The 18,521-nt window shown below is 37.0% G+C and overlaps 2 protein-coding genes and 1 long non-coding RNA gene across 4 annotated transcripts in view; all 3 read left to right on the forward strand.

Annotated features, from left to right (window-relative positions):
- LOC107694334 (non-canonical poly(A) RNA polymerase PAPD7-like) overlaps positions 1-2,170 on the forward strand; it is a 16,350-nt gene extending 14,180 nt beyond the window's left edge. Inside the window, exons 13-14 of one of the 2 annotated variants that reach the window (XM_016494009.1) lie at positions 5-56; positions 1,965-2,170. In XM_016494009.1, the coding sequence (XP_016349495.1) occupies positions 5-56; positions 1,965-2,111 (199 nt within the window). In that variant the 3' untranslated portion in view covers positions 2,112-2,170. The remainder of the gene's footprint in view (positions 1-4; positions 57-1,964) is intronic. The other variant, XM_016494010.1, reaches the window with a different exon arrangement.
- A 3,934-nt stretch (positions 2,171-6,104) lies between these two features.
- LOC107694322 (uncharacterized) lies at positions 6,105-15,800 on the forward strand. The gene is made up of 4 exons (XR_001634852.1): positions 6,105-6,175; positions 7,978-8,080; positions 14,507-14,595; positions 15,714-15,800. It is a non-coding gene; the product is annotated as an uncharacterized LOC107694322 (long non-coding RNA).
- A 1,714-nt stretch (positions 15,801-17,514) lies between these two features.
- The window catches only part of LOC107694336 (adenylate cyclase type 2-like), an 84,567-nt gene continuing 83,560 nt past the window's right edge, over positions 17,515-18,521 (forward strand). Inside the window, exon 1 of the mRNA XM_016494013.1 lies at positions 17,515-17,519. Coding sequence (XP_016349499.1) covers positions 17,517-17,519 — 3 coding nt within the window. The 5' untranslated portion in view covers positions 17,515-17,516. The remainder of the gene's footprint in view (positions 17,520-18,521) is intronic.

Below are 18,521 nucleotides of genomic sequence, written 5' to 3' on the forward strand. Positions count from 1 at the left end.
CCCAGCCCCCCCCTGCAGTCCCCCCAGCTCCCCCCAGTCCCCACCACCATCCCAAGGTAGGCAGTGTCCCGCGTGTGCTCTCCTCTAGATGTTGTGTGTATCTTCTTGACAGTGAGCCCGACTTTCCCTCCTTCATCAAGACTTCACAGTCTAGTCTAATGACAAAGTAAAAGGACGGTCTACTCCAAAATTAAATGTCAACATTAACTCACCCTCATGTCGTTTCAAACCTTTATGACTCACTTTCTTCTGAAGACTTTGGTAACCGAACAGTTTCAGTTCCCGTTGACTTCTATTGTATTTTTTGACCACACAGTGGAAGTCAATGGGATCTAGAGCTATCATCTTTTGTGTCCCACAGATGACAGACAGTCACACAGGTTTGCAACAACATGATGGTAAGTAAACGATGACAAAATTTTAATTTTAGGGAGAACTATACTTTTAATTAAGAGGAAGAAATTCAGTGCCCAGCAATGTCAAATCAGCATCAAGAATTCAATTCAGGTTTTGAGAAACTTTATTTAAATGGAAAGTTTGTTGTTGTTTTTTTTTTATTCAAATGAGTAATGTTTCATCAGCTTGTCTTGCTCTACCCATGTATCAATACTAGAAAAAAATCACTTAAGTTTAGATTTCTATAGCACTTCTCATAAAAAATATTTTTAAAAATGCTGTACTGAAAAAAAGCCATACAGTGAGTAAGCTAAAGATAACTTTGTGTTGCACCACACCATTTTTTATGTCTTATCTTCATTTACTTTTTATTTTTATTTACTTGCAGTTTACCATGGAAAGTCTACAGTTAACATGCAGTCTAGAGAGCAACGTTTTGCTTTTATTGCATTTAAAAAAAGTCTTCTTTAAAATTATTATTTTATTTACACTACTGATCAAAAGTTTGGTGTTAATAAGATTTTTTTTTATAGTTTCTTTTTTTCTTTTTTCTTTTTTCTTTTTTTACCAAATATACAATGAAAGCAGTAATATTGTGAAATTTAATTAAAAATATTGAGAACTAATTAAATAACATTTCTATTTGTTTTTTAAAATGCCAATTTGCTGCCAAGTGAACATTTATTATTATCATCAATTTTGAAGTATTGTGCTGCTTAATATTTTTGTGGAAACATTTTTTCTTTTTTTTTTCAGTATTCTTTGAATATAAAGTTCAAAAGACCAGTGTTGATTAAAATATTCCCTTGTCCAAATACCCACGCTTGCAGTCTTTGCACTTGACCACTTGAACACTTATATGACGTATTTCCTGTATTTGGCCCAAGTGTTCAAGTGAGCATGAAGACCACAAGTGTGTAGAACTTTTCATTACCTGATGGGACACACTTTATAGTGTTGTAAAAATGCAAGTGTTTACATAGCGTTATTTTTATTTGAAATACTTTGCATTGTAAAATCAACTTCTAAATGTCTGTTCAGTAGTCCCTATAACATGACATAATTCAATTTGTTGTGCTTCTAATTAAGTATGAAAAGCAGTTGCAAATGTTGTACGAAACAAATACTACCACTACTCATCTTTGCACCAATAAAACGTGCAACACTTTGTTTTTCTACCAAATTATATGTAATAATAGGCCCTATCTACTTATTATATTAATATCTAACTTGCATTGAAAAGGTTTCCGTGACCTCTCACGAGATCTCGGCAAAAATCTCGTGAGTTATTCCAAAACATGATGAATGATGGGATACACTAAGTCTCGAATAGTGCTCCAGAGTGTGGATTTAGTGTGCTTTAAGGGCCCTCTTTGCTGCTACTTTTGGCGTCTTTGCGGAGTAAAAATAATACAAATGAATATTACTTTTCAAAATAAGTGCTGTACCCAGACTTTCGAATGATATGCATTTGTTTTTTTATTTATTTATAATCCGGTTTTTATGTATGCTGAGCCATTTTTCATATGCTAGCATCATCCTAAATTACCCTATTTTATTTCCTGCAGACAGGTCCCAAGTTCCCGCTGAAGGGCTTCCACAACCCCGCCGTGGTGCACAGTCCCGTCCTTTCCAACCGAGGCCACATCCAGTACAACCGCCACACCTGGCGCCGCAGGAAGAGGGACAGTCTGCCGGCCAGCGTCAGCAGATAAAGACCTCGCGCCTCCCCTCCGGAAGCTCCCTCTCCACTCCTCGCTTCTCGTTTACAGATCCTGTCAGACAGGCTCCTTAAGGGGGAAAAAATCTGTTTTAAAACTGTTTTTGAGAGTTTATATTCCCTATTCCCCTTTTCTCGGCATAAATTGCACCTGGAAGAGAGCGAGTTAAAGCGGCCAGTGTAGATCTCGCAGAACGACTTGCCTGCAGGTGTCACCATTTCCCACTTTGTGTTGAGTTTCAGAGTCTCGGCTGTTGCATTTATTCGTCTCGTTCGTCTTTAAGGTTGTACTTGTGTGGAATTGAGGCTTTAGGACTTGGATTTAACAGATTGAGAACCGACCGATGCTCAAGCCCTTAGTCTGTACGCGCTTTCATTTATATTTATGTGTGTGTGTGTGTGTGTGTCTGTCCTTTTTAAATCGCTCTAGGTAAGTGTGAGACGTGAGTTATTTTAGGGAAGCTCTAATGAACGTGCGAGGGGACTCCAGATCAGTGCAGCTTTATGCAAGGTGCCCTAATCGGACCTTTACGACTTCTGATCGGGCACCCGAATCAGACTAGCGGAGAAAGGGAATTTATTTTGATTCCATTCTGGAATCTTGACATGCATTTATTGCCAGGTACTTGCGCTAATATATGCCTTTTTGGTAATTACCTATTCCTGTACTGTATTGTATTGTTTTTTTTTTTTGGTTCTGTTTGTATATGGCACACTAAAACTGTATTGCTGTTGCTCAGAACATCACAGGCATGCAGGTTATTGTTACTATGCAAGTGGAGTTTCTTCCTGTGGAGAAAACCTCTCTTCCTGTGTCCCTCACGACGGCCCTTTGCTTGTAAATCTTGTCAAAGTGACCGTTAACGGACCCAGGCCTGAGAGCGACGCATCAAGGTACACGTGAACAGTTCCTGTATGCAAGTTCAGTCTGTTTCGATGGAGGAAAAACAGCCGGACGTCTTGTCTGGAGTTTTTGCGGAGCAGATATTTCCTCCTGGAGATCTACCGGACTATTTTACTGCTGTTACAATACTACAACCATGACTTGCGGTCTGTATGGAATGACTTTGATTGCCACAAACTTACGTGAAGCCTTTTACAAAGTCATATCTGATACGGAGACTACGGATTGTCCTTGTAACTCGCCTGCCTATCAATGCAATAGGGCAAATGTAACTCTAATAGCAGTTTCTGCCTTAGATAGAACCAGCATCTTTTGCAAAATGGGTCAGACATTGAGGCAACACTCCCCCTCCTTCGGTTCACATAAGGACCTACTTTATCGGTGATTTGTCTGAATGAAAATGGCTCCCTGTTTTTCCTGAGTGAATCTGTGGAGGTGTGTTGGAAAGGTGGCAGTGTTTCACTCTGTAATGGTTTGACATTTGTGGTGATGTACTTGCTTGATACAGTGTGACACTCCTCATTGAATTTCAGTGATGGATTTTAAATGTAACCCTTTTTTTGCTGACGTCTGTTGTCGCAGTGGCCAAAAGCACTCCTTGTCAATCCGTAACTGAAAGACCTCAATGTGGCCGCCCATTATCTAAGAGGTCAGACGGAGGAATTGTTTTTGTTTTCCTTCAATATTTTTATGTAATTTTTTTTCTATTTTATTTTTTAAATAAACATCTTAAAACCATGCATGCAGTTGCTTGCGGTTTATTTTTCTGTCTTAATTGTTGTTTGATTAAATGAAATATTAAATCATGCCTTACTGGATCAGCACTAATGGCAGATGTTTTTGGGCAATGTTGCCATCAACAGGCAACTAGGTGAAACTCAGTTGCCTGACAAAATTGCTCAAAAAGTTGCCCTGTGTGTCATCAGTCTTGCTGAGGTTTTACCACTTGATGGTGGGCTTGCACTTCATGAAAAGTCAGAGCTCTTTAGTTAGCACTCGAAAGAGAGAAACATAAGCTGATAATAAATTATTCTTATTTGCTAATAAGGAATCAGGCTACCACAAGGATGTTTGTGCATGAATTGGAAAATAATAATAATGGTTTTCTTTAACCCTGTAATGCCTGACACGTAATGATAATCAGATTTTTTTTTTTTAATGGAACAGTTTATTGAACCTTTTTGAACAATATATATTTAAGAATGCATTAAAAGTTTGCATAAGTGTTGGTGGTTGTGGCTGTCATAGTTGATTTATTAAGCTTTTATGGCTCCTATTTTATGACTCTTGAAAATAGCTCCTCAGTTTTATTCAGAGGCACAGACTGAGCAAAACTATGCTGTTTGGTGTAGATGCTCTTATTAATATGACCAAAATGTGATTAAATTCCTACATTTACACTGTAATTTTGCAGACGCTTTTATCCAAAGCGACTTACAATTGATGGGGTAATTGTAGAAGAACCTAGCTGGATGGTGAAATCATGCTGTAGAGTTGGAGTGGCAGGGAAGACAAGAAGCTCAGTCTTTGCCAGGTTGAGCTGTAGGTGATGTTCTTTCATCCATGCCGAGATGTCCACCAGGCAGCCTGAGATCCGTGCAGCTACCGTTGGATCATCTGGTTGAAATGAGAGATAGAGCTGTGTGTCATCAGCATAGCAATGGTAGGAGAAGCCATGTGCCTCTAAAAGTAACCGGTATAGGGGTTGGTGGCACACAGTTAGCAAAATGTATTTTAAATATAAAGAAGAAATGGTCAGAGATATGTAGAGGTTCTACCAAAATGTTGTCTGCAATACAATTGCGTGTGTAAATGAAGTCAAGTTGGTTGCCTGATTTGTGCGTGCTTGTAGTGGTAAGGCGTTAGAGATCAAATGAAGCAAGGAGTGAATGGAAGTCTGTAGCTTAACGCTTGTCCAGATGAATATTGAAGTTGTCAGTTGAATGGCCACTCCTGAAACCTGACTGATTAGTGTCCAGTTTGTTGTTCTGTGAAAGAAACGATGATACCTGATTGAAAACAACTCGTTTGAGGGTTTTCCCTATGAATGGAAGGAGAGAGACGGGTCTGTAACTATCTATAAGTGAAATGTTTAATGTAGGTTTTTTGAGCAGTGGGGTTACCCGAGCCTGCTTGAATGCAGTGGGGAAAGTGCCTGTGAGAAGAGATGTGTTGATGATGTGTGTAAGTGCTGGTAAAAGTGTAGGGCAGATTGCTTAGAGAAGGTGTGAGGGGATTGGGTCTAGATGGCATGTTGTAGGATGGCTGGAGAGGAGAAGCTTTGATACTTCTGCCTCAGTGAGGGGACAGAAGGAGAAGATGGGAGTTTTTGCAGTGGGTGTGGTTGGTTTGAAGTCCTGTGAGGACAGCAGCCCATCCAGCTCCTCTAGGAAGGTACCTAGAATTTACCCAGGAGGGTGGTAAATTACCACAACCTGGAGTTGTATAGGAGCTGTTACATTGCAATTCTTATAGATTGTAATGTTAATCAATGGGGTCTTTTTATAGCAGTAGCTATAACAGACTACTTAAGTAAAATGCAAGGATATGTTACATAGTTAAAGCACTTTGTAAACACTTTTTAAAAGGTGCTAAATAAAGCTTTACTTAAAATTTCACATTTTAGGTACATGTGACTAGGTGTATAGTATATCAAAATGTTCATGTGCCAGTTATTAACTTTTTTTCCCCATAAATCTCAAATCCTTCTTCTGTAAAATTCCCAACGTGACATGTTTTTTGTTCGTTTGTTTTAAAATATTGCTTGAACAACTACAAAACATTGCCAAGAAGCAGCAGACCATAACTGCTAAATAGTCTTAACACTAAATAACTATTTAGGTGTGGGATTGAATGAGTGCACTCCATTATGTCCACTGTGGTTTCGGACACGGGTTATAAGTGAATCACTGAATCATTCACCTAATCGATTCGTTCAAAAACACCGGTTCACTCAGGACCGAAACACTGCTGTGTCGCTGAAGACGCGCGACGTTTCTGGGTTGTGTCTAGATGGGATACAGCAAAAACCGGAAGCTAACAATAAATATAATTTTCTACCTATTATAATGTGTTTTATTAACGTCTACACCTGCCCCAGTCTGTCACTCTGTCGTTTTGGAGGTATTTTCGTTGGCTGAATAAAACCGGTCGAGGTAAGTTAACTGTGGAAATATTTGGTCTAAAAATGTATTAACGGTTTGCTTATTGAACTGTTGTTCAAAAGCAATGTTTCACACAGCGTGGATTTCCCGAATATTAGCGTGACCTACGGTCCAATCACAGTAATAATTTAATAAAGTGGTTTATATACGTTATTGTAATCCTGTTTGTTTCCTGTTAAATTGGATATGTGATATTACTGCTTGAAATGGTGACTTCAGACTTAGTGCTATTTATTACGTGCTATTAAATTATCAACATAAATGCTTTTGCTAACATTGGCTAAACAGGTTTATACTGTTTCCTTTGGCCTACCCTGCAAAGACTGACATATGAAAATATAGTCAAATATATTTTGAAATTTAAGGTTTTATTGAACCTATAGACAACAAATTGAGTATATCAGATTTTTATGGCTCATATGATATAGTAGAAATATGGAGCTCATAGCGTACTCGAGGAAAAACACCTCAGTTTATTCAGAGGCCCAAACTGAGCAAAAATATGCAATTTGGTGCAGATGCTGATATTTATATGGCCAAAAAAAAAATCTGATAGGCTAGCATGTAATGTAGATCAATGAGATCTTTGTAACAATGCATATTAGTTGTCACTCGACATCTCCCAATAATATGCCTTAGTAAGAGTAAGACGATATATATTTAAATGCTTCTGTTTTATGATTAGGACTCTATAGTTTTATAGCTGTCAAAGCTTATAATGTAATGCAATACAATGATGACTGAGAGATAAACGTTTATCAAAAGCCTGATATATCACATTTGATACTCACATTTTAACGTGATTTTTCTAAAATAAATAAAAATGATGTATGGGTAATCAAGTAAATTATTATTATAATGATTAACAGTATAAATGTTATTCTTATGTTTACTTTACTTTAAAAAAAAATCACATTACAGCCTGAAGGTGAACATTTTTAGAATTACACTAAAATAGAAATCGCTTCTTCCTCATGATGTGAGTTGATGTTTGAAGAAGCTCCAGAGAGATAATAGAGTCAAACACAGGACTGAGCAATTGGACCCGGGCTGATAGCTAAGAGAGACGAATCAAAGTCTTCTCCGAAACACCTCCAAGCAGCTCCAGCAGTAATGAAGCCCTGCGAAACGCAGGCTGCTGAGGCATAAAATATGCGTTGCTATTTTGAGAGACGTATTTGGGGAAAAAAATCGAAATAATGCTGGATATGCAGATAGATTTGGCCTCCTTTCTGCACAGAAATTTGTATAAAAATAGACTTGCATCCTACTTCATGAAACAATCGGTACGTCTCCATATAAGCTGTAAAGATTTCCAGTATACCGGCATTGTCTCCTCCTCACCAGTACACAAAACCACAACTTCTCAGTGACAATAGATGTGTCATCTGAAACCAGCAGCTTTCCATGTTGCTTACGATGTGAACGGCAAGTCTGCAGAAATGAATTGAGGTGCTGAGGTGTTGTCAGATATCTATGCAAATCTTCAGAATCTCAAGATGAAGGTTTCCTCACGCCGGGCAGATTGTTAAACTGCTCTATTTCTCAGAGTACGCTGAAGCCTGCGGCTGGGAAACAATTTATATACCTTCATTAAAATGTCCTTTCTCATCGTTCTGCCATCATGTCTATTTTTGAACGGTGTCACACAAAGTGTAACCACATTGATTATATTTTATGGCTACACTTGTTTCCTTTGAAAAGAGAGCAGTTCCCTTTTTTGGAGCGAAATGAGTACTGGTTGGGCTCAATATGCTCCTGTCACTCACTTGTAATTCTTTCTCCTCTGACAGTGGACCTCGCTTAATGAACCAGACGATGATGAGGAGGAGACTTATATGGCAACTAGGCCATATCTTCAAAGATTTATTGGAAGGCTCTTATCTATCGGTGCAGGTACGGAAAGATAAGTCTTTTCGAGTCTAGACGTGATTGCTGTGACGTATAATTTCGACGTATTTTTGGCTGCGGGGATAAAACACTAATTAACTGATGACACCCCAATTACATGTTCAACAAAACCACCATCCATCCTGATACACCATCACTGTTGTTACTCAGTATCACTGACATAAGGGGTGAAAAGAGTCAGGAAACTTGCCTCGAGAGAATCCAATTAATTCTCCCTCGTTACGCCACCGCTGCAAGCCAAAGACAAAAGAGGTTCTCGCAGGAGATGTCGGGAAGTTGCTTCTTTTGCTCCCTGATACGAATTAGCCTACTTCTAGCTTGTTACCATGGAGGCAAATATTTTAACTTTTTTTTATATATATACGCATACTTGATTTTTACACAGAGGGGTGGACTTGTGGTGGTTTGTTTGTATAATATAGTATGTGAATATTATGTAATAATTTTCCTCCTACTTTTCTTTGGAGTCTAGTTTATTTAGAAACAAACATTGACGCATAACTCATGTTCTGTATTATATTTGATTATATTGTGTGACTGTTATATAATATTACATTTCCTCCTACTTTCATAACCCATGGTAAATATTATATTTTATTTTATTACGTGAATATTATGTAACATATTACATTTCCTCCTACTTTCCTTCAGAATCTAGTTTATTTCAAAACAATTAAATATGTTAAATATTATACTATATTTGATTATATTCATTTATGTGAATATTATCTAATATTACATTTCCTCCTACTTCACTTTAACGTCTAGTTTATTTAGAAACTTAATTGAACAAAACATTGAATAACCCATGTTAAATGTTGTTATATTTGATTATATGAAATTATGTGAATATTATATAATAATGTGTTTTCTCCTACTTCCCTTTAAAGTCTAGTTTATTTAGAAACATAAACATTGAAGCATAAACCCATGTTAAATATTATATATCTGATTATATTAAATTGTTTATTAAGTTTATTTAGAAATGTATACATGATGCATAACCCATGTGTCTATATTATGTTTTATATTATATTGTATTTGATTGTGTCTGATTACTACTTTCCTATGTCTAGTTTATCTGGAAATATAAACATTGAGGCATAACCCATGTTAAATATTAATATTAGTATAGTAGTTTATATTAAATATTATATTAGATTATCTTAGTGCCTAATTCATCCTTTTTTTGTAAGTAATTGTTGTGCAGTTTTGACATAACAGTTTTACTATCCTAAATGCTAAACAGTAACCAGTATTTTATTTATTTATTTATTTATTGGAATACCATTATTAATTTATTACAATGAAACTCTGCTGTAAATATGTATCTATAATATACACAACTAGACAGTAAAGAGACTGAAGGCTCAGAAGCCTAAAGTATAAATCTCAGCAAAGGTTCCTAGTTTATTTTAAATCAGACATAACCAAAAATTAATCACAGTTTAGTAGGGGAGTCTGTCGATAACTCAGTAATCATTTACTCACTGAGCAAGTCTGATTCAGGCTGCTAATTCACAATCAGGTTTGTGACTCTTTGTGATCAGCTCATATAAGTCATTTGTTGGTGAAGCGGACATTACAGCTCGTGCTGTGTTGTTTCATGCAGGGAACACAAGCACTTTAAAAGGTTAGTTCAACCAAAAATGAAAATTAGCCCATAAATTACTCACACTCAAGTCATCCTAGGTGTATATGACTTTCTTCTTTCAGACGAATCCAGTCGGAGTGATATTAAAAATTGTCTTTGATCTTTCAAGCTGTTTCATGGCACTCAGCGGGTGTTGCATGCTTCAGTCCAAAACAAGTTAAATAAAATGCGCCCATCCATTAAAAAAAAGTATCTCACACGGCTCCGGGGGGTGAACAAAGGCCTTCTGTAGCGAATCACCGCGTTTTTGTAAGAAAAATATTCATATTCAAAATGTAATAATCACTTTAATGTAGCTTGCGCTCACTGTTGTACACGGAAGCAGCTCTGGGAGGATGACGTATGAGTTCAGAGTTGCACATGCGCCGGCGAGTCTCGTGAAAACCAACGTTTATTAACAGGAGCAAAGGAAGCAAAGTTTCCTTACTTTAGCAAAGAAAAAACAGTCTCCTCTTGGCTTATATCGAAATCCTCCGACATTCTTCTTTACAAATCCTCGTTTTGTACTTCTAATTAGTGACCGTTGTTTTGTTTTGATCTCCCCCTGCGTTTCCGCGTGCGTCACTTCTGAGCCGCACATGCGCAAAGCCGACCTCATACATCATCCGCCCAGAAATGCTTCCCTTTACAACAGTGAGTGCAAGCTACATTAAAGTGATTATTACGTTTTGAATATGGATATTTTTCTTACAAAAACGCATTGATTCGCTACAGAAGGCCTTTGTTCACCCCCCGGAGCCATGTGAGACACTTTTTTTTTTTTATGGATGGGTGCATTTTATTTAACTGCTTTTGGACGGATGCATGCAACACCCGCTGAGTGCCATGAAACAGCTTGAAAGATCAAAGACCATTTTTAATATAACTGACTGGATTCGTCTGAAAGAAGAAAGTCATATACACCTAGGATTACTTGAGTGTGAGTAATTTATGGACTAATTTTCATTTTTGGGTGAACTAACCCTTTAAATCCGCATTATACTTCAAATGAAATTAAGTGTAGTGTACTGTCATTTAAAACAACATCAGGCCAAAACGTTCATTTGGAGTTCATTTCGGGAGTTTAAAACTTTCCGGAAAAGACTTTACTTAACTGGAGTGCCAAATTGCAGAGCTGGTGCAAACATATCCACATTACTATGGTCAGATGGTCAGATGTCTTAACTGCTGTTTTTTTCACTGCTGTCATTTCCATTGTGTGTTTATTTTCTTATCGAGAGGAAAATGTGTAGGCTAGCACATATTTACATATCCATCTGAATGTCGCTCTCAGCAGCACGGATGGCGCCAGGATGTTCGCTAAAAGTGTACCGTTGCAAAGATATTTCCAACTTCTTTTTACCCCTTAAATGCTGTGAACTCCGCTTTGAGCATATCGGGACCCTTAGTCCACCTTGGGAGTTGATGTTTGATAAAACCACATAAGCTTTGTCGGCTATTGCCAATGGCAGCCACATTTGAAATGACTGTTGTACATTTTTACAATAGTCTCATTTGCGGCCAGTCACAGTCAGGAATCCTGTTATCTTAGATGTGAAATTAAAAACGACATTGTTTTCCTTCCGCATTCTTTTACAGTACGTAGTTCATTTCGAAACATGAACACAAATGCATAACCCATGATAAATTGCATCAAATTACCCAATTACAACAAACATGTTACATCAAAACATGATGTGAAATTAGGAGGAAACATCAACTGGAGCAAACTTAATGGTATTAGGGGTTAGTGAGTGACCCAGGGAATGCAATTTGCTTCTCTTAGCTAAATTCTCAAGCAGATGTGCTCGTCCGTGCATATGGGCCTATTTTAAAGGAAGGTACAAAAGTTTAAGGCTGGTCAGATTTTAAATTAGTCAGTGCATTAGTGCATGTATAGAGCTTTAATGGGCATTACAGACCCGTGACAAACAACCCGTGATGTTACCGTCTTGAGAGAGCCTCACTGTGTAAGGCTGATATTGAACATTTAAAATGTGCATGCAACAGAATATGCACATATACAAGAAGGCTAATATATTATCACACACATACTGAGAGTCGTTTCTTTGTTCCCTGCTCTCATTCTGTCATCCCCACCCAGCAGATGTTATGCATCACTTCACAGGTACAGGAAGAAAAGAAATGAAACTCACTGGGAAATGTCCAAATTACCAAAGGTGTGTATGACAAACAAAATGATATGCCGACAAAATGCTCTGCAGTTAAAATTCCAGCCGCCCGGCCCATTAGCTCCATTCTGCATCCTCCCTCTGCATGTTGTCTTGTCGGCCTGTTTAAGGTCTATTTTTGGCTCTTTGTTGAGAAGGTTGGAGACACCTAAATCTTTTACATAGTCCTAAACCCACCAATCAAATGGTGCGATCATTTCCAGCCGCTCTCAGCTCCAACACTGGTCAGTTTAACAGTGGCTTGAACTTTTTAGCTGGCTGTGGAATTGGCCTCTTGACCTGTGGTTGACATTTGAATGGATCCTGAAAGACTGGCTTCATTGACCTTTTTGCTTTCATGAGGGCTTTCTGTCCATATCGAGAGGACGCTTTGTGCGGTGACTAGCAATGACCAGTAATGATTTGGTATGTGAGATTACAGGCAGATTCTGGTTTGAGCATCTTGAGATGCCTGCAGTCTGTCCTTGCAGATAAGAGGCTCTTCAGACAGATTATTACTGAGATGGAAGACTCGAGCAGGGACTGAAGAATTAAAGAACATGAGAAGTTAGACTTTCAAACCTCGCCAGAGATGGTGCTGTGCCTCCCTTAATGATTTAAACCCCCTGCTGCTGCTTTCAAGAAGTTCACTCAAAAAGGAACATTCTGTCATCGTTTACTCACCCCCATGTCCTAACAACCGTGTATGTTGTTATTTTTTCTGTGGAACACAAAAGGAAGATTTTTGAATATTTATATTTAGAAAAAGTTAGAATGTTTATGCAGCTCTACAATGACAGTTCAACTTCATCTGAATGAAACAAAAAAAGAAATACCATAAACTTACACTGTAAAAAAAGAAATATATATCTTTTTCTAAGTTGTAAATGAAAAATGAAAGGTTTGAGTATACATTTTACAATAAAATTCGATTTCAGTCTTTCAACTTCAAAATTTCAATTACTTAAGACAATTTCTGAGTGAAAATTGTTTCAAAGTAAATCAAACCCTTTTTTTTTTCAGTGTAGTCCATATTACTTATTCTCAGTATTTGAAGTCTTCTGAAAAGATACAATAGCATGTGAGGGGGGAAATATCATTATTTATAAATGTAAGTCATTATTTACTGATAATCTTCCAAGACATGAAGCTGTTTACTCATAAGCAGGAATGACTGGAGTCTTGTGGAGAACTTGTGAAGCAGATCAGTGAATTAATTGTTCTTTTGAGCTGTTCTTTTAAATTAATCAGTTGTTTACATCATACTAAACAACTGGTTAATGAATCGGACTGATTCATTCATAAATCTGATTTCAGCTCAAATATGCAGGTATTCTCAAGTTAATGGTTCAGTGCAGGGGAAATTTTAGTCTGTTCCTTGCACAAGCTTAAAATGTAGTTGTACAAGTTGTATGAACTATTTTGAAAGAGTTTATTTGTTTGTTTGTGTTTATCTTTTCTTTATTTCTATAGAGTTTGTATGGATAAAATCTGTGTGAAGGTTCTTAAAAATATAATTTTATTTTGTTTCACAGAAGAAAGAAAGTCATCAATGTTTGGAACCACAGCAGTAAATGATGGCAATTTTCTTAAAAAAAAAAAAATGCATGAAATCTTCTGCCAAGAGCCGTTTTCTTTCCTGTGTTGATTATATTTCCTGTTGAAGCAGTAAGTTTGCTAAAACATTTTGTTAAGCTTTTTAAAGAAAAATGTTTGATGTTACAAAAGATTTCTATTTAAATAAATGTTGTTTTTTTTACACTTTCTATTCATCAAAGAATCCTGAAAAAATTTACCTGTATCCAGAACTGTTTTCAACATTGATAAAACTATTTTTTTTTACATTTCAATAGAAGAAATGTACATTTGAATAAAACTAAGTTTGAAAAAATGACATTATTTTACATTTCAATAACATTTCACAATATCGCCGTTGTGAGATCAAAACAAACTTTTGAATGGTAGCATACACTAAAAGACACAAAATTCATTGATTTAATGGGATCTTTGAGATGCAGGTGTTGTACTCCAGATAGTCGGGATCCAGACTTGTCAATGCTCAGTAGGACAACAATTTGGCTTGTAAGCTCTCCAATCGAAGTCTATTGATGATAATACCACACAACATGGCAACAGTGAGCTTCAAGCAATATAGAGATGTCACCTCTAATACTGGAGGCTAGGGATTACAGATGATGCCTCCAGCACTTGAATAAGATGAGGTTTGCACCAGCAAACGAAGGTCATGCTTCAGGTTGCACTGGCTGGCTTTGTCCATTAAATTCAGCGAGTGTATGTATACATGCATTTGTGTGGCTGTGTGGAGCTCTTCAGATGTGCACATCTAATGAGATCATCAGCCCATTTCACTGGACAGACTCAGTGGAGTCAAAATTCAGTCTCACACAGCCATTAGGCCGGGACAGCTTTAATGGAGGCTCTCTAACGAGGGTCTTTTATGCCTGTTTTCAACTGTGCAGTGCTTCGCATGTGTTTCATCTGAACAAAAGCCTCAGACTTGGACTCCATATGGGGTTCCAAGGTGGTGAAGCAAAAAAAAAAAGGGCGTAACTTAGATTGTCTCAGTATTTCATCTCAATGCTTCAGGTCCTTTCTGGCATGGCGATTTGGCTGACAACAACAAGCAGAAGTTTTGGAGGAGCAGTGCAAGCAAATAAGACAAGGAGCAAGGATGAGTATGTTAGTAGACACTAGCATTCAATAGTTTGAGGTCAGTAAGATTTTTGTATATTTTATTTATTTATTTAGAAGAAATTAATACTTTTATTCAGTAGTGATGCTTCTAAAGTGACAGTAAAGATCTGTTACAAAAGATTTATATTTCAAATAAATGCTGTTCTTTTGAACTTCTCCAATATTTATTTTTTACGATTTCCACAAAAATATTAAGCAGCACAACTGTTTTCAACATTTATAATAATCAGGAGTGTTTCTTGAGCAGCAAATCAGCATATTAGAGTGACTTCATGTGACACTGAAGACTGGAGTAATTATGCTGAAAAATCAGCATTCCATCACAGGAATAAATTACATTTTACAATATATTCAAATAGAAAGCAGTTATTTTAAATTGTAATAATATTTCACAATATTACCGTTTTTACTGTATTTTTATTCACAGAAATTGAGGCTTGGTGAGCATAAGAGACTTCTTTAAAAATAATTTTAAAAAATCTTACCGACTCCAATCAGCTTTTGAATAGTAATATGTATCATAAGTTAATTTCTGTACATGTTTCAAAGAGAAAAACCCTCTGAAGAAAGGTACAAGGCTCAAATTTTGCAGAAATTTACGGATTATCTTCAATGAGCTTTATCCACTATGCCACAAAAGTCTAATATGGATGACATGAATTTAGATAATCTATTATAGATATGATTACCTGTCATGCAAATTTGCATTGTTTTATACCTGTAGGTTTGGTGGGTTCTGACATCTACAGGTCATTGCTTCAGGGCCCCAAGACCAGATCTGATTTCTCTTTGATCTATTACCCTTATATTCCTCTATTTTCTATTTCATGTCAAGGGGGAAAATGAGCGTATGGAATATAGTCCTGTATTATTTGATTCAATAATTCAGTTCTGAATTATTCAATAATTCATTGAATGAATTATTCACTTCAGCTGTCTTCACTGATTGCCATGATTTCACCCACAAGTGCACTCTCACCTCAAATGTCTCGTAACAGTGCTGGTGGGCAGCTATAATGACTGTTTTGTTAATAATGAGGTGAAAGACGTTTCAATCATGTTCATGTTATTTGAACAATCTGTGTCTTTCTTTTGCAAGGGCGGCATCGACTTGAGACGATGAGAAGATCTGGGAGTTTCTCTCTTCACAGAGCTCTTGACCGGCGCGGCTGCTGACTCAACTGAAGCGGACCATTTATTGTCTAATTACCAAAGGTGGGACCAAGTCATTGTTTTGCAAGTCACAAGTAAGTCTCGAGTCTTTGCATTCAAGTCTCGAGTCAAGTCCCAAGTCAAGACAGACAAGTCCCCAAGTCAAGTCCCGAGTCAAGACAGGCAAGTCCAAATCGAGTTGCAAGTCCTCAACTTTAAGATTCAAGTCTTAAACGAGTCATTAGTGCTCTTTGCCCAAATTAGTGTCTCAGTATTAATTACCATATCAAATTCATAGTAATTTATATCAGGAAGGCAGGTAGAATATGTTTGACATAGTTCAATTTCATGTGAGATGGGTGCCCTTAGTAAAACTACTCAAGTTCAATTTAGGGATTGTGCTAAAATAGGCACAATAAGCAGTGAAAAAAACTATTTTATTAGTAACGGAATAGCAAAGACAACATAATTTCATAGAAACAACAGCTGCAACATTTGCATGTGTGCATAAGAATATATGCTTCTAGGTGTTATATCGAAGCCATTATTTGGAACCTCAATGAAACAGATAAAAAAATGTGTGAGCGGTAACGCAGAAAGTACTGCTTTGAAAGAACTAGACGAAATAACTGCAAGCTTTACAAGTGAGAGGAAACATGCAATATGGATGCAGACAAACTCATGAAATCGCTAAATTTAGGGGCTATGTGCACTATAGGCCTACAGACTGATTTAGAACATGTGAATTCATTCATTTATCCCGAAAGAAATGGAAGTGACATGAGTGCCTGGTGAAGAGTGAGAAAAATTGATTAGCCTATATTTTATAGTTATATTTACAGTACTCATTTTGTGAAAGAAACACTTCTTCAAATTATATTTTAAATGATCATTAGGCCTATTGCCGCTTGCTCACTTCAGACATTAGGCCTAATGTGCATTTTTCTTCTTCAAATTATAGCTAAATGGTTTGCAATGATTAATTTTAAATCTAGATTAAATCAAGGTTTATCTAATAATTCTGTTGCACCAAACTTCAAACCTTTAAAAATAAGCAGGTTTACATTTTGATCCCGGATTTAAGTTATATTTAAGATTAACTTTAATCCTGTTGCACCATAACTTTAAACTCAGATTTAAATCTCGATTATGGATTAACTTTAAACTTAATGGAGGTTTAAATAAAATAAAATGCACATGTTATAGTTATATATTCAATGCTCATTTTGTGAAACACTTCTTCAAATTATATTTTAAATTATCATTAGGCCTATTGTCGCTTGCCCACTTCAGTCATTAGGCCTAATGTGCATTTTTTTTTTTTCAAATGAAATTATAGCTAAATGGTTTGCATTGATTAATTTTAAATCTAGATTAAATCAAGGTTTATCTAATAATTCTGTTGCACCAAACTTTAAACCTTTAAAAATAAGCAGGTTTACATTTTAACCCATCATTTTGATCCTGGATTTAAGTTATATTTAAGATTAACTTTAATCCTGTTGCACCATAACTTTAAACTCAGATTTAAATCTCGATTATGGATTAACTTTAAACTTAATGGAGGTTTAAATAAAACAAAATGCACATGAAATTAAAATATGTAACTGATTGAACAAAAACAGTGGAGATCTGACAAAAACAGGTCTCAGAGAGGTGTTTATTACAAATAAAAATGAAAATTAAAGCACATTGAGTTGGCAGAGTGCGAGGGTCGTGGCGGGATGCCCGGGATGCGGATCCATCACTCATGGTGCACCTCGGTGTCGGACAAACAGAAGAAGTGAGGAATATTTAACAGTCAGGGTGATGATGAGGCGAGCACCAGTGATCGCGGCCGCGCCTCTCATTTCTCATGCCTGCTCCGTGTGTCTGCTGGGCGGCGATCAAAAGGACAGGGCAGCGCTTTTCACGAGCGGAGAGCGCTACTAGACAAATCATGTAATTTTTTCTCGGTTCTTTTGTCATAAGTTGTGCTATTACTCCATTAATTTATGCTAGCCTAGGCTATATATCCAGCACTCCCCGAATGCAGTCTCTGGCTTATTGCCAGTCAAGCGCAAGCACGCTGCAGGGACGCGTCTATAACGACTTTGAAATTATCATAAAGTCTTTCCGAGTCACAGGGCTCAAGTCCAAGTCAAGTTTCGAGTCATTGTTGTCAAAGTCTAAGTCGAGTCTCAAGTCTTCTTTAATTATATCGTGTCGAGTCGCAAGTCATCAAATTTGGTACTCGAGTCCGAGTCAAGTCTCGAGTCATGTGACTTGAGTCCACACCCCTGCTAATTACCTCTGGAGAGTGTAATCACAGTCACCCCTCAGAGCTTCACAAGACCTTTTGGAATACAACAGGATTACTTAATACATAAAGAGAGTCTTCTGAGAGACTCGCAAGTAAAAGAGCAACAGCTGGTGACTGTGATTTTAACATGTACGACATGTTCCTGCATCTTCTGTCAAGTCCTAACCCTATCCGTTATTTCTAAGGATTAGCTGCCTCGAAAATCAGAAGCAAAGTATAGGTTGGGTTGCGAGATGAGCAAAGAAAGCTTGACTTTAAAGTTAAACCTTGACAGGAATGTTATTCCAGGACCAACAAGGATCTTGGATCCTGTCCTTTTTGGAGACAGGAGCTACAGGGAAATGTTTTATCATGTTTCCTGTTTCCTCTCCTTTCTTCTCAACCAGTCTGTTGTCTTTGGTTTTTCATTCATTAATGCTGTTATTATTGTAAGTCTCTCCCCATAGGAAAGGA

This window comes from Sinocyclocheilus anshuiensis, unplaced genomic scaffold, assembly GCF_001515605.1.
Source record: "Sinocyclocheilus anshuiensis isolate Anshui unplaced genomic scaffold, SAMN03320099.WGS_v1.1 scaffold1240, whole genome shotgun sequence".
In the NCBI taxonomy this organism is placed as follows: domain Eukaryota; kingdom Metazoa; phylum Chordata; class Actinopteri; order Cypriniformes; family Cyprinidae; genus Sinocyclocheilus; species Sinocyclocheilus anshuiensis.